This window comes from Schistocerca piceifrons, chromosome 6, assembly GCF_021461385.2.
Source record: "Schistocerca piceifrons isolate TAMUIC-IGC-003096 chromosome 6, iqSchPice1.1, whole genome shotgun sequence".
Classification (NCBI taxonomy): domain Eukaryota; kingdom Metazoa; phylum Arthropoda; class Insecta; order Orthoptera; family Acrididae; genus Schistocerca; species Schistocerca piceifrons.
The window spans coordinates 531,767,124-531,784,244 of NC_060143.1; the positions used below are offsets into that span (position 1 = coordinate 531,767,124).

Consider the following 17,121-nt stretch of genomic DNA (forward strand, 5'->3'; position numbering starts at 1 on the left):
AGCCAAGTCATGGACCTCGAGTCAGGAAATGGGCTTTATTACTGGAAGCCAAGTATTCACGGGGACGGGGTGTCGACGTTTGGAGCAGCACGGACTGTCAGCAAGGCTGTCACTGTTGTTGCTTCCCTTGTCGTTGCAGAAGAGTGGTGCGCCGACAGCGGTGTGTGTCGCGGTGTGTAAGGTGCATGGTACACAATACGATCACGTCTGGTTTGCGTAGTGGGTTATTTGGACAGCAGCCTTTACGTTTCAAACGTGTTAATGCCGGAAATATCTGGACATGTGTTGCCGAGAGATTTCCGCAACTTACCAGTCATTTCGACAGGTGAACTTAGGAATAGAGTTGAGACAGCATGCTGGCCGGTGTGGCCGTGTGGTTCTAGGCGCTTCAGTCTGGAACCGCCTGACCGCTACGGTCGCAGGTTCTAATCCTGCCTCGGGCATGGATGTGTGTGATGTCCTTAGGTTAGTTAGGTTTAAGTAGTTCTAAGTTTTAGGGGACTGATGACCACAGATGTTAAGTCCCATAGTGCTGAGAGCCATTTGAACCAATTTGAGACAGCATGGAATGAAGTTCCCGTCATCCAGGCTCAGCTCGACTCGACTCGATGACCGGCAGTGTTGCTGCCAGAGGCGGCCAGTTTCGCAACATGTATTCCTTAAAAACACACACAAATTTAATCACGCGTTATTCCTCCTATATTGGGCAAAAACAATAGGGAAACTTCCGTTGTTTGCTATCGTTCCTGGTGTTGCAGTTTCAGTGGCAAGCAGTGTACAAGGCTTCCCTCTATTAATCATTTGTGGTCGCGTTAAGTTCCAAAACTCGCGTAAAAATCGGAAAAAGGCATCAAATTTCCTCTCATCCACACAGGGTTACACTTACGAAATTTTTAAAGCTTTTCACACTATTACTGCAGATCACTTAAGACATCAGAACTATGAAACAAGTCACATTCGTCACTAAAGGCGCCGATTCACCACCTATAGTCGAGGCCCGCACCTCGACCTCGACACCTCCAAACAAGTCCACAAAGAACGAGGTGGCGCAGTGGCTAGCACACTGGACTCGCATTCGGGAGGACGACGGTTCAATCCCGCGTCTGGCTGTCCTGATTTTGGTTTTCCGTGATTTCCCTAAATAGCTCCAGGCAAATGCCGGGATGGTTCCTCTGAAAGCGCACGGCCGATTTCCTTCCCTAATCCGATGAGACCGATGACCTCGCTGTCTGGTCTCCTCCCCCAAACAACCCAATCCAAGTCCACAAATCGTTTAAATACCAAGTCTTTTCAACCAGTCACCACTGAGATACATAATGACTGATTTTTTTACTTCAAACGTCGGCGTTCTCGGTGGTATGGTCCTTTCTTCCGCCAATAATTCTTCGGTAATGTTGCTTTACGGCAGGAAATCTAGAATATTTCCCCTATCTGGGAAAATACCTGACCGGAAGCTCTCTTCAGCGTTAAGAGCCTAGTGGACAGTGGACACAGCGTTCAGAGTTCTTTGTGACTCCTTCCGACCTACGTCTTTATGCTGAAGACTAGTCTGTCAGCTCTCTGTTGTGGATTAAAGCGAACACCGTAAACTTGCGGAGTTCAAAGATACTGCACCAAGTCAGCTCTTATCCTGCTAACAGCTAAGTTCACGCCCCAGTGCTTGGCTGTGAATCGGGGCAGACACAGATGAACTTAAAAACACTGTCTTCAATTAAGATCCGTGTCGCATAGTAGTTACTGAAGGAGCCTGCCCACGTAGATGTCGTTAGGGACGGAGCACAAGGTCGGATTCGAGAAGGAAATCATCGGTGTCCTATTCAGAGGAACCAACCGTGCACTTATTCTAAGCTATTTAAGGAAATCACAGAAAATCTAGAACTATGAAACTCCGTGGCAGACTAAAACCGTGTGTCGGACCGAGACTCGAACTCGGGACTCCTGTCTTTCACTTTCTACCAAAGCAAGATTCACGACCCGCCCTCACAGCTTTAATTCTGCCAGTATGTCTCCTGGAACCTAAAACTAGTTGGCCGGGTTGGGATTTAAATCGCTGTCTTTTCGAATACCTGTCCACTGTCTTCTCACCGTCTTAATCACCTCGTCTGTTGGATACTCACTCCTGCTAAAGTTTATCTCTACGTTGATGTTAAAAACACTATTGAAGCTGTTCATTTCCTGGTCAGATTCCTTTCTTTCACACGATATACCATCACTGCAGACAAATTTCTGCTTGATACAACATCCTATAGCTGTTTGTAAAACATTTAAATATATATTTTTTTAATCTATTGCCAACGGCCTTGCCGCAGTGGTAACACTGGTTCCCGTCAGATCACAGAAGTTAAGCGCTGTCGGGCTGGGCTAGGACTTTCATGGATGACCATCCGGTCTGCCGAGCGCTGTTGGCAAGCGTGTTGCACTCAGCCCTTATGAGGCAAACTGAGGAGCTACTTGACTAAGAAGTAGCGGCTCCTGTCTCGGAAACTGACATACGGCCGGGAGAGCGGTGTGCTGACCACATGCCCCTCCATATCCGCATCCAGTGACGCTTGTGGTCTGAGGATGATACGGCGGCCGGTCGGTACCTTTGGGCCTTCATGGCCTCTGCGGGAGGTTTTTTTTTAAATCTATTATTGTATGCAAGGGAATTTATGTATTTCCTTGTTCATTATGTATTTAATATTTCTGGTGGTCTAGTGGTAAAGAGCGTGCGGGAAACAAGAAGGTTGCGGGATCGAATCCCGGTCTGACAACGGTCCTTTCAACCTGCTTTTAACTCAGTCCTCACCTTTCTATGTTGTGAAGATTCGCCAGGAACCACACGCGATGCGGATTCCACGTTAAACTGCAAGTAACCTATCTCCAGCGAGGTTACTTGCTTATGTTAGAACAACAAGTCGCAGAAGTGGCACACAACTGACAGACTTTCACCAGGCTGCTGAGCAACAGACAGTTACTGTTATTAATGTAGCACAATACGTTTCGAGCCTAAGGCCAAATTAGTGCATCAGTTCAGTGTATACTGCAATAAACAGTTAACGCATACAAAACAGCTTGCGAAGAGTTATAAATTTAGGTACGCAAGATGACAGTTGCATTGCAGTCTAGAAAAAGATAGATTATGTTTTAATGGAGGAAATTGGAGTTAGTTTGCAATAAATACGAGTTTATGTTGATACATAATCACTGCAGCGCAAGGTTGAGGGACTAACCGCAAAGTGAATGAAAGATTATAAAATTTGACATTGGAAACCTCAGTCTTTCTTCACAAACATCAATACTGAAACATTATCCATTTTTTTCGCACCCTGAGCACCCGCATTGTTTCGCTACCACAACCAATTTCCTCCCTCACTAGTGAACAGCGAGCGGGATGACAGACACGTATTCGGAAGGTCGTCGGTTCAGATTCCCGTCCGGCCACTCAGATTTTATTTTCTACGCTTTCTCTAAGCCGCTTAAAGCGAACACTGGAGTGTTTCCTTTTTGATAGAGCACGGCCGGTTTCCTTCCCAATCCTTGTCCAGTCCGTGCTTGTGGTCCGTATCTAATGACCTCATCATCGAGGAGACGTGAAACTCTTGATCTTACTTCCTCCTTCACTTGCAAATTTCATTGCTACTACTTCCAGGAAATTTGAAGTTAACTTAGATTCTAGTGTTTACGCTGCGGAGGTAAACCTCATACCAATGCCCGAAACATGATTCGAACCTGCGACCTTTGCTATGCGAGGCTGTAATGCTAGGCAGAGGCTACAGAGGCCGATTGCGCTGGAAGGAGGGACGCGCCAACTTTCATTTTCGTTGAAACAGGGAAAGCAGCGTACACCACTGCGCTGTTTCAGTAGAAAACAAGGAGACAAACAAAACTACCACTACAGAAACTTTTCGATCTAATACGTCGACATGAACGTCTATGAAACTGTTTTTCTTCAAGACCTATTTGAAGCACCAAGGAACAGCATTCAGTTCAATTTGATAGTATGGGAACTGGGGCTGTATCTTTCTAATGAAGCATAAACCGAAGATAGGGACAATGATGTAATATCAACATTAGGCCAGAAACACACCCTTGGGAATATGAAGGAACACTGACACACATTTAGCTGTTCTCGTGACCGCCAGACGTAATTCAGTCATTGCCGAAATTTCAGCTGTTTTCCATCCATAGGCGTTAGCTGGATATGCAACTGTGAAGGATACGTGCGGCGTACAGTGGATCGTTAAGATAAAGTGTAAATCAACACAAACAACTGGAGCGATGCCCACTTTAAACGCCATATGTGCCTACGTCTCAATTGTTTTCGCTAGCTACATTTCTGAGACCTTCGAGTGAGTTCGCACTTATATGTTGTCGCAAAGCTGTCTTGCATAAAAACCGCGTAGACAAGTAGTACAGGTGCTTCTTCATTAACAGTAAGCAAATATGTAGAACTGAGGCGTAATTTTCTCGAGGGCTAATTATAGAGGGCAAAGTCAGTGTTATGAGAAGTGAACGTCTCACGGTTACAAGAAACTTAGGATATGTCCATCTTGCTATTATTCTCAGTTACGTAACAATTTTTCAGTAAATGTTTGAAATAGCTGTGAGACTATTTTCTGCTCTCCTATACAATTACTATTCCAACAGAGAGGTGAATGTTGTTGTGGAATATCAATATGTTCCTTTCCTGATACTGTAACAGAGTATATGCAAACGGTATCTCCGTATCTTTGGTGATAAAAATAACAGTGGATATGTGACATATTAAAGTCCGACTCTTTCTTGAAGACAGTCCTACACAGCTTCAATAAATACATTTTTGGATGATAGCTTACCTGCTTTGTTGATTCAATGTTTATTAACGATCTGATGCAGTCATTATACTACTCTCAAGAGGACATAATTGTCACAATGCTCAAAAATCATTTTAATAATACAGTCTTCTTACGGACGGCTATCTAGAAAACTAAACGGTGATTGTCATCCTGCATACTATTGTGATAATTACAAGTGTTTTTACTGTAATGGCAGTTACACCGACGTGGGGATATTTTAATATGAACTAATATGATAATTATTAACCACTGCATTCATAAACTAGCAATTGTATTTCTTTCGTTATGTGATTCACCCAATCGTGTGAGACCGTTTACGTAGAATTATTAACAGTGAACAAAAGTTAGCAGACTGTCGATGTCCAGCTGAATGCATGCATTTTTTGTTTTACCAGGCACGTTTCGCCATACTTCACTGATCTTCATTGGCCTGAAATACATATACACTCTCTTTGGATACAGCACTTTTGAATTACATAGAACGGCAGAATGTGAAAAATAAATATGCTGCCTTACGTGAGACTGCGTATGTATTTGAGGCCACTGAAGACGATTGTGTGACCTACTCGTTTAGCGTAACGCGCAGCGCACTTATTTGTGAGACAGGGTGGTAAACCGTAGTCACATCGGATCGACGCGGCGGATTAGCAACCTGTTGGCTGGTGCAAAAGTTGTTTTCAGGCTGTTTTCAATGCTCGTTTAGGGAAATACTGACCTGGTCCTAAAATTCCGCCTCATTGAATTCGATACACTAACAATTCCAAAGCCATAACAAGTGGAAGAAAATTTACAAGATTCACAGGCTGCCCTCTTTTAGGTGATCGTCATGAAGGGCATCCGGCCACAAAGCTAATAAGATATGCCAAATTAAAAAAAAAAAAAAAAAAAAAAAGTGAAACGTGAACCCCGCCCTAGCTTGAATAGAATGGAAAAGAAAGAAGGACGATGCCTCAATAAGTTAAGGCCATACGCGTCTGTGCATAACGAATATTACATTCGTTAGTTGTGCGCGCACACGCACGAAATCTCTTTTAAAATATTCCTAGCAACTCAAAACAACATAAAAAGATAGGTGAAAGAGGTTTCATGCCGAATGTGTGGCAAATATAGGTGCAAACTAGTGACGTAAATGGCTTAACGCACAGTACTCACCCTTGCCGAGTTGTCGTCGTTCTGGACGTGCTCCCTGCTGTCGTCTTCCAGATGTTTCTCGTCAGCATCTTTTGCTGCATCTTCCTCCTGCAGCGACTCGTCGCTCTCGGACGATACGTCGCCGTCCTCCTCGTCGTCGTCGTCGTCAAAGTCGTCGCCGGCGTCTCCTCCGGCGCGGACGTCCTCGACCAGGTAGTCGTCCATCGGGTCATGGCGGGAGGCGTGGCTCCGTTGGCCGTGACCGCCGTGTCGCCGCCGGGACCCCAGCTGCTGCGGCCCGTACCCTTTCCCCTCTTCCTCCTCCTCATCTTCCTCCTCATCGCTATCCTCTTCGTGGTACTTGTCTTCATTATATTTATCCTCATCGTAATCGTCCGACTCTTCCGACGAGTCGGCGGCTTCCTGGGATCGGGGGCCGGCTACTGTATCCTCGTCCCCGACGTTGTAGTAATCGTCTTCGTAGGAGCTGTCCTGTTTGTCCCAGTAGTTGTGTGCCGGGGGCTCTTCGGTAGTGGAGCGGTGCGCTTCTGGCGCCGCCGTCGTCGCGAAGCGGGTTTTCATGAACTCGTCGAGCGGAGACAGACGGCCGGTAACCGCCCCCACCAGGAAGAGGAGACACCACAACATGTTGCCCCGCATTTTGCTTACTGTCACTCACGAGCGGGGAGGGAGCAGCTCTTGTGCGTGGAGCAGTACAGTCTTCCCGCAAGTGCTGGCTACTTTGTTTACAAGATGTTGGGGGTAATTTGTAGTCACAATAGCTCAAAAATTGGGTATAGTGCGGTAACGAAGATTCGTCACACAGCAAAACTTAACCTAAAATCGAGTTTGGTCGCGATATGAGAAACGGAGAAAATAAAATGCGGCCCCCAAGGATTAGTTCACGGACCAAAATTAATTGGCAAAGTGCTGTGATTTTGGCACAACTTTCGGCACTACGCGGTCAGTGACGGTGGCAGTTCCGAACAGTCGCGGTTCGGGCGTCGGCTGTGCGGAAGTTCGAGACGCGTCTGCGTTGCGCGGGCGTCGGCGTGTCGCGTTCGGCGGCGCGGACTGAAGTCAGCGGACTGCCGATCGGTGTGAGCTGCGCTGTGCGCGGGACCGGCGCGGCGGAGGGACTGGCGCGCTCCGCGGAGACTGCTGGCCGGCCGCCGCTGCCGGCGCCCCCACCGCCGCCGCCGACGCCGCCGCTGCCGCCCGCCCATTGGCTTCGCTCCCGGCCCGACTGTCGCCCTCGGCGGGCGCCGACGGGCGCTGCGGTGACGGCCGTAGACGAGGCGGGCACCTCCCGCGATCGGATCCCTAGCCCACGGAATGGGTGCACCGACGGCAATTGTTGCACAGCGAGGTCAGAGTGGACGCTACCCGGCCGGATTGCTAAGCTGCACCTAGGAGATCAGTACAGTTGCCACGATTGTACTGTTTTCAACATGGCTGTTCAAAAATAGTTCAAATGGCTCTGAGCACTATGGGACTTAACTTCAGAGGTCATCAGTTCCCTAGAACAGGGGTCTCCAAACTACGGCCCGCAGTCCGAAACCAGCCCTCGAGGGCGCAAACTGTTCCGCGTTAGCTGGCTGGACACCCCCGGTATCCGGCCCGCCAAATATTTGAGGTGGTACCTCTAATGCCAACATTTACTTTCTTAAACAGCGACTGATGGGTTTTTAGCTGGCGTTTCAGAGACCCGTACATTTCTAATCGTTCGAATCCTGTAAACTTGGAGTAATTCTGAGTGCTTAGTTCCATAACGACGTTTTATATTGTATATTGTATATTGAAGACTGATACTGCTTCATTGCAAATAATACAACTTGGTTTCTTGCTTGACTCCATCACGAAATATTGACATCCCCACTGTTCTTTAAAAATTCTACATTCACTGTCAACCTTTCATTTCTTTTCCATATTTGTACAGAACTTCACAAAAGATTGTAACCAGAAAATAAAATTGTGCTATTTAATAGTGATAAAACTAAGGAGTAGTCTGCCTAAACAAAATGCAATGAATTTATTTTTAAGGTACTTTAATTACTAAATTAAATATTCACAATTACACTGTAGTTCCACTAAAAAATACAATGAAAAAATACTCAAGTCGTGCTATACGTATTTCGATTTTCAGATTTACCTTGTCTCTTCGAATTCAAACTTTGAATTGTTCCACACTTCGTCGTCTCACCTACTAGTACAGTGCATAAAACACTAAAAAACTCGTGAGACACTCGCAACATAGACACAATCACGCAACAGAACTATCAAACATATGCTCTGGCTTTGCTACTCGCTACAAGACTACATAACTAAATTTATTGTTGCGCCGCTTGAAATAACAATGCGTTGACATACACTACCTCTGTTACGTCTTTCAGTAATAGTGTTGCTAACAATGGTTTTGAAATTTAGTTAACTTTGCAGGCCGCTTTCGTGAAGAATGTGCAGTGACATACTTTTTCGTCAGTGAAATTCGCCAGAACAAAATACGCCAGAATTTCGGTCAGGTACGCCCACCAAACAAAATTAAATAATTAAATAAAAATCGTAGTTCGTTTCAGTGCTAGCTATTCCCACAACCTTAGATTTTTGCCATTTCATCTTTCCTTTAGCCTTACATTACGGTGATCATGGAGTGCTAGGGTGCTTTAATCGCACTAGGTAGATCTTGGCCCTTATAACTTCGCGGAGGAGTCAGTGTGGCCCGCAGACTAAAAAGTTTGCAGACCCCTGCCCTAGAACTTAGAACTACTTAAACCTAACTAACCTAAAGGCATCACACATATCCATGCCCGAGGCAGGATTCGAACCTGAGACCGTAGCGGTTGCGCGGTTCCAGACTGTAGCGCCTAAAACCGCTCGGCCACACCGGCCGGCGAACATCATTGTTATTCAGCCACCGTATACTAGTTTCAACATGGGACTGAACAGCCAACCGGTTGCACATAACAGGTAGATACAATGACCCATGTTTCGACACCTACTAGGGGTGCCTTCATCAGAATTAAATTGAGCCGTGGCGGGACTGGTGCCAGGGCTATCTTTGGTTAGGCATTATCGATTCCCTCTGGCAGAAGATTCTCTTTGGAGCCTGGGCCAGCTCAGGATATAGCGGGCCGTACCGAGTGGAAAGGGAGCCTCACCTATCGCATCCGTCTCCCCTCTCCCATGCGGATCCTGTACGATCTCATCCCCTTCCCCCACCTCCTCCTTTTCCTTGAAAGGATACGGATCCTGTACACCTCCCGCAAACTCGATCCTCCTCACCCGCTCGTCTCCTCGATCCTCTCCCACCCCCGCCCGCTGCTGCGCCTGTATTCCCACGTCCCACCTGGTCTCCATCTCTCCACCCTCCTTACCCTCTCCCAAGGTGGCTTCCGCCAGCTCCCCCTCCCTGATGATGTCCTCCTCCCCTCCATCTACCCCTCCTACCAACTTTGATCCTCCCTCCCTCTTCCTGTATCTGTTCCTTTGGGCACCCTCCATCCCTCCCCCCCCCCCTTCTCCCCACTTCTCCCCCAGGCCTCCCCTGCCCCGTCCATCTACTCCTCCTCCCCTCTCCTCAGCCATTGCCATCTCTGTTCTCCCCTCTCCACCCTCTCCCCCCCCTCACCCTTCTTCCCCTCTTGGCAGGTCCCCGGACTCGCACACGCTACGAGGACTTTCGCGCGCCGGAGATCATCGCCATCTGTGTCTCGTGTGTGTGACGTCGTTTAGTGTTTTTAGTGTCCGCCGTCACGCTTCTCCGTTCACTTGTGCCATCGGATTCATCAGTGTTATGTGCGCCGTGTCAACGTGTTTTCAGCGCCTTTCTCGTCGAGTGTGAACGGCTCCGTGTTTTTTGTGTGACTGTAACCACTATTTTTTGCCCGTCACTATGTTCATTTTCATTCTCCATTCTTGTACTGTGATTGTCATCTCTATGGCTGAAGAGCGGCGTAGCATGCCGCTGCCAGCCTACCTGATTGTTCAGGTGTTAAAATAACAATAAAGTAAAAAAAAGTGGAAAGGGACAACTACGTTGTGCACGGCACGCGGCAGTGCGCGTAATAGCGAGACGTTGGAGAGACGACAGCGAGCACGGTGTGCCTGACAAGAGAGCCTCCCCATCGCACCCCCCTCAGATTTAGTTATAAGTTGGCTCAGTGGATAGGCCTTGAAAAGCTGAACACAGATCAATCGAGAAAACAGGAAGAAGTTGTGTGGAATTGTGTGGAACTCTGAAAAAAAATAAGCAAAATATACAAACTGAGTAGTCAATGTGCAAGATAAGCAACATCGAGGATACTCTGAGCTCAGGACTGCCGTGGTCCAGTGGTTAGCGTGAGCAACTGCGGAATGAGAGGTCCTTGGTTCAAGTCTTGCCTCGGGTGACAAGTTTAATTTTTTATTTTAAGACAATTATCAAAGTTCAGGCACTCACACATAATCGACTTCGCTCTCCAAAATTCCAGGACATGTTCAAATTTGCTTTGACATATGCAGGATTTGACAGTCTACACACGGAAAAATTTGAAAACAAACATATGTTTTGACAGACAACAGGGAAAACTGTGCGACTGTTGCATTCATTTGTTGCAGTTTATGTGACAAACTCTTACGTTTTTGGGAGTGATTATCACATCCACAAGAAAACCTAAATCGGGCAAGGTAGAAGAATCTTTTTACCCATTCGCCAAGTGTACAGGTTAGGTGGGTCGACAACATATTCCTGTCATGTGAAGCACATCCCGTCACCAGTGTCGTATAGAATATATCACACGTGTTTTCCTGTGGAGCAATCGGTTGACCTATGACCTTGCGATCAAATGTTTTCGGTTCCCGTTGGAGAGGCACGTCCTTTCGTCTACCCATCGCACGGTTTTGCGGTGCTGGCGCAAAACACAGACACTAAACTTATTACAGTGAACAGAGACGTCAATGAACGAACGGACAGATCATAACTTTGAAAAAATGAAGAAAGCAAACTTTTCATTCGAGAGAAGACTTGAACCAAGGACCTCTCGTTTATTACAGTGAACAGAGACGTCAATGAACGAACGGACAGATCATAACTCTGCAAAAATGAAGAAAGTAAACTTTTCATTCGAGAGAAGACTTGAACCAATGACCTCTCGTTCCGCAGCTGTTCACGCTAACCACGGGACCACGGCGCTCCTTAGCTCAGATTATCCTTGATGTTGCATATCTTGTGCATGGACTACTCAGTTTGTATATTTTGCTTATTTTTTTCATAGTTCCACACAACTTCTTCCTGTTTTCTCGATTGACCAGTGTTCAGTTTTTCAAGCCCTATCCACTGTGCCAACTTATAACTAAATATGAGGGGGTTGCGATGGGGAGGTTCCCTTGTGAGTACGGGCGGCAGTTAGCGCTTGATCGTACTAGAGGTCAGTAACAACGGGCCGGCGATGTGGCTTCTTGGCAGCCTCGTGAAGCTATGCATGTGCTCGCTTCCGTGAAGGAACTCGTTGTTTCTATCGGACTAACCAACATTTGGTGTCTTCGCCACATCGGTCCAGCAACTGGCATCAAGTTAAGTTCAAAAAATGGCTCTGAGCACTATGGGACTTAACTGCTATGGTCATCAGTCCCCTAGAACTTAGAACTACTTAAACCTAACTAACCTAAGGACATCACACACATCCATGCCCGAGGCAGGATTCGAACCTGCGACCGTAGCGGTCGCGCGGCTCCAGACTGTAGCGCCTAGAACCGCTCGGCCACTCCGGCCGGCTGAAGTTAAGTAATTCAAGTCCTACCAACGATTAGTGAAATATAATGATGTTTGCTCTTGAGGCAGCAAAGCGTTGCAAAGACTGTGATGTGATATTTCATGCCTCTTATTAAGTGTGTGCTTCGCTCCTTAATAGTATTGTTCTTACTTCAGCCGTCAAGTGTCTAAAACATTGATACGTGTGCGCAGCCTTACCGAACGATCTATATTCCCTGTCTAAAGGTTGCCGTCTGGTACCTTACACGCACACATAAGGTGCTCCATGTGATGCTTGGGTTTTGAGGAGCCATTTCCGTTTGCATCATTTGCATACGTGGTTCTGCTTAAAGGAATGAAATCAGTTTGTCAATTTTATCGAAGTAGTTTCTGTATGAGTTTGACTATTACGGTGAAGGGAGGGGTGTTTGGTTCCCTGTTGTCGCTTCTGATTTATGTTTCAGAGATCGGAAGCGACGGGCCACCGAAGTGCAGAGCGTCCCCTTTTAATTACTAGCTGGCGTACGGGCGGTGGACTTCGCCTGAGCTCGCGTGTGCTGTTTGGTTCCGATTTCAGTGTTCTGATCGGGGCGGAAGTACAAACGGAGTCCACATCTTAATTCGAAGATAAGTACTCAGTCACCTCCACCGTTCGTGGCCAAGTCGCGGCATCACAATCTCTGTCCTCAGTTATTGTACAAGCTGCAGTTTTCTAAAACTTGCGGTGGCTCTGCAAGGTTGCCCGAGTTAAATGTTTTAAATATTTGTCTTAAGAATTTTGAGGGATTTCTAGAAGAATGTGTCTTAATTGAAACCGTTTTCTAAAATTGCGGTGCGATTCAGCCTTAGTGGCGTTTGTCATTTTTTATTGATCAAACTGTCTATAACCTTGTGAAGTTGTTTGGTAATATCACTTCCGGGAGGGGCGATTTTCAATCTTTGTGGAAATAATAATTGGTTTCCTGGTTATTTGATGTAAAGTTTATTTTAAATGATTTACTTGGCCCGAGTGGCGGTTTTTTAAATGTTTGCGAAGAGATTAATTCGCTTGTGGTTTCATACACTGCTGGCCACCGTAAATGCAACACCCTGAAGGAAGCATCCGAATCAAGTGAAATTTACACCATGGGTTTGCAGCGATGAGATATGCAACTGATTAGAATTTCAGCGCAGACGCACATCACGCGCGCCTGTGGCGCCACCTCATAGCGCCATTTAAGGCTTGGCGATTTCGACGAGTGTACGTTCGGCACGTGTGTTTACCTTGTGGTTGTTTCACAAGACGATCAGTTATGCCTCGTAGACAACAGCGAACATCGTTTGATCAAGTATCCGAGTTCGACAGAGGAAGGATAGTGGCTTACCGAGATTGTGGATTATCGTACAGAAGAATCACTAGTCGTGTTGGACGAAACCAAACAACTGTAATGCGGATATGTGACCGTTGGATGCAGGAGGATACGACGGACCGACGTGGTCGATCGCATTCACCTCGGTGCACCACTGCACGTGCTGATAGGCAAATTGTGCGCATGGCAGTGACGGATCGCTCAGTGACATCCCGAACCATAGCACAGCACATTGCGTCTGTAACGCATCATCCAGTGTCTGCGCGTACCATTCGACGCCGTTTACAGCAGAGTGGTCTGTCCGCAAGACGTCCATTGCTTCGTCTACCATTGACGCAGAACCACAGACGTCTCCGTCGCCAATGGTGTGATGACAGACGGATGTGGACGGCAGAATGGAATGACGTTGTCTTTACTGACGAGGCACGCTTCTGTCTGCAGCACCATGATGCTCGGATTCGAGTGTGGAGACACCGTGGAGAGAGGATGCTGGACAGCTGCATTATGCACCGCCACACTGGTCTTGCACCGGGTATTATGGTATGGGGCGGTATTGGATATTACTCTCGCACGCCTCTAGTACGCATTGCCGCTACTTTAAATAGCCGGCGCTACATATCCGAGGTGCTGGAGCCAGTTGTCCTTCCTTACCTTCAGGGCTCGGCCACAGCCATATTTCAACAGGATAATGCGCGACCACACGTGGCACGCATTGTCCAAAGGTTCTTCGTCAATAACCAGATTGAAGTGCTTCCCTGGCCGGCTCGCTCTCCGGATCTTTCGCCGATAGAAAACATGTGGTCCATGGTCGCTCAACAAGTGACCCAGATTACATCCCCAGCTGCCACACCAGATGATCTTTGGCAACGTGTGGAAGCTGCTTGGGCTGCTGTACCCCAGGAACACATCCAACGTCTCTTTGACTCAATGCCGAGACGTGTGGCAGCGGTGATCTCCAACAATGGCGGCTACTCTGGCTACTGATTCTGGCAGGAACCATATGTCACAGACGTCTGTAAACGTAATCATTTGATACTTGGTCAACATGTTATCTACAAAATAAATTTTGTTGTGCTACCTCTTGTCTTTCTTAGTGTTGCATTTACGGTGGCCAGCAGTGTATAACAAGCAGTTTGTTAAGTTTGTCTGAATGGCGTTTCTTAAAAAAATTATTACTGATTTATGATTGTAATTCTCTTAATGATTTATCTATGATGCAAATAAATATGTTGAAATGAAATGGTCACTGTATGGGTCAAGTCCTTCCACTCCCTTTATATTAAAGGTTAGGGAAATTGCAGTTCAAAAAAGGAAATAACGTCCCAGAAATGTTGCTAAATCGTAAACAGACTCACGTTGCTGCCAGCTAGGCACACGTGCCAAAGGTTACAACGTTATATTTTACTTTTGACATGAGCATAACTGCTGCAAATTCTGATTATTTCTTTTCAGCAACGTAATTTTACGATTTAGCAACATTTCATTCTGATGAAGACACCCCCAGCAGGTGTCGAAACCTAGGTCAATGTACGTACCGTTATGTGCAACCGGTTGGCTTTTTAATCCTTCAGTAGGAAGACTTGTTCGATGCTGTTCTCCTTATCAGTCGATCATGTGCAACGCTCATTATCACCGAACAGCTACTAACACCTATACCAATTCATCCCTTGCATTTGCTCTACAATTTCCAAATCCAACACTTACCTTTATTGCCAAATTGACGCTCCCTTCATGGACCGCAGTGCTCATTATCAACCGACCCCTTATTTTAGTCAAATTGTACCAGAGATTTCTCCTTTTCCCTGTTCGATACAGTACCTCCTCATCAGTTACTCGATCTACCAACCGAACACTCAGAATTTATCTGTAGCAGCACATTCAAAATTGTATGTTCTCTTCTTGTCTGAAGTGCTTATTGTTCGCGTTTCACCTTCGTGAAAAACTACACACCAGACAGACACTTTCAGAAAAGATTGCCTAACACTTAAATTTACATTAAATGCTAACAAATCTCTTTTTCTTTTTTCAGGGACTTGTTGTTGCAATTGCCACTCTACATTTCATATCTTATCTACTTCGGTCGTCATCAGTTAATTTGACGCCCAAATAGCAAAACTCATCTATTTTTACTGTCTCATTTTGTAATGTAAATTTCTCAACAACATCTGATTCAATTTGATTACATTCCATTGCCTTTGTTTTGTTTTCTCTGATGTTCGTCATATAATCTCTTTTCAAGACATTGTCTCTTTACCATTACCTTCTACGACTATTCCAAAGTGCTTTGCCACTCCGATAGAATTACAATGTCATCAGCAAAATTCAAACGTTTTATTTCTTTCTCAATTTTAATTCCTTTTCCGAAATTCTCCTTCGTTTTCTTTACTGTTTGCTCATTGCACAGACTGAATTTCATCAGGGATAGGTTACAACCAAGCCCCACTCAATTCTCAATCACTGCTTCCCTTTCATATCCTTCGACACTTACAACTCTAATTTGGTTTGTGTGCAAGTTGTAAACAATCTTTTACTCGTTCTATTTTATCCATACAGAATTTCAAAGAATATATTCCTGTAAACAGTCCTGTAAACACAGGTTTGCCCTCCTTGAATTTATTTTCTAAGGTAAATCGCAGGGTCAGTAGTGCCCCACGTCTTCCTACGTTTCTACGAAAGCTAAACTGGTCGAGTTTTACGAATTTTCCCATTCTTATGCAAATAATTCCTGTGAGTATTTTGCAGCCGTGCGTTATTAAACTGTTGTTTCGGAGATATTCACACCTGTTATGATCTGACCTGATTTCTTTGCAACTGGAATTATTTCAGTGTTTTTGAAGTCCGAGAGTATTTCCCCTATGTCGTACGTAGTACACAAGATGTGGAACAGTCTTTTGGTGATTGGCTATCCCTAGGGTTTTAATAATTATGAGGAAACGTCATCTGCTCTCGCAGCCTTGTTTCGACGTAGGGTTTTCAATTCTCTGTCTAATTTTTATCACAATATCCTATTTCTCATCTCATTTTCATTTACTTTATCTACTTTTCCATAATATTGTTTGAAGTTCATTTCCCTCGTACTCTCAATTTCACTCTTAAATGATATTAAGCAGTATTATTTAAGTTCCTCTTGGACTGATCAATAAAATTGTGCTTCTGTGACAGTTGTTCTACTGTCTTTTAAGTAAACGACAAAAGGATGGATGCAAAATTGCTATAAAGATAATAAAAAATTTACACACAAACATTTAGTGAAATTTCTGTTGTTGTACCAGATAAATATCTGATTCTTGATACATTACTAGAAATGATTTTATCTGTGTTTGTGAGTTAAGATTTTTTAATATATATATATATATATATATATATATAGAGAGAGAGAGAGAGAGAGAGAGAGAGAGAGAGAGATTCTTTGGTTCTTGTATTCATCAATACCTGGTCTACGGTTAGTGTCTTCGACTAGTAATCAAAACGTCCTGGGTCCCGGGTTCGAACCTACCCACAGCACATATTTTGAATGAAAATCGTCAGCAGTGATAGCATAAGAGGCCAACATTGTTCTGCCAACGGTCTTGTCGAAGGGAGCGGAGGAACGGACAGAGGTTCAGGGTACTCTTGCCCTTGGGGATGGAAACTGCCCCTAAAGGCGGAGGAACCAGCAATGATCAGCGGCATGAGGATGCAGAAGGCAATGTAATCCACTGTATTAAAGACAGGAAAGGTGACGTGTAATTGAAGTGTTATAATGATCTCTCCATTGGGAAAAGATTCAGGATTAAATGTTCCTGGCAAGGTCAGTCTGGGGGAGATCTGCAATGTATGACAAATGAAGCCAAGATCGCTAAAAAAAGCATGTTGTTGGACGACCAGTTTCGACAGAGCTATGCTGTCATCATCGGGTCTTACACTTTTGAATTGTAATACTGATGGATAATATGTTGTACAATTCAAAAGCGTAAGATCCGATGATGATAGCATGGCTCTGTTGAAACCGGTCATCCAATCAAATGCTTTTTTTAGTGATCTTGGCTTGTGAAGTTTTCTTCAGATTTCGAAGTAGGCCCCCATTCAGTTCTTTCGAAGGGGGCTGTCAGGGGGA

At 45.4% G+C, this 17,121-nt stretch overlaps 1 protein-coding gene and 1 pseudogene across 1 annotated transcript in view; one reads left to right on the forward strand and one right to left on the reverse strand.

Moving 5' to 3' along the window:
- Nucleotides 1-7,073, reverse strand: part of LOC124803440 — a 1,230,576-nt gene extending 1,223,503 nt beyond the window's left edge. The window contains exon 1 of the mRNA XM_047264625.1: nucleotides 5,970-7,073. Within this exon, the coding sequence (XP_047120581.1) occupies nucleotides 5,970-6,608 (639 nt within the window). The 5' untranslated portion in view covers nucleotides 6,609-7,073. The remainder of the gene's footprint in view (nucleotides 1-5,969) is intronic.
- Nucleotides 2,291-2,408, forward strand: LOC124803876 (annotated as a pseudogene).
- Nucleotides 7,074-17,121: the final 10,048 nt, after the last annotated feature.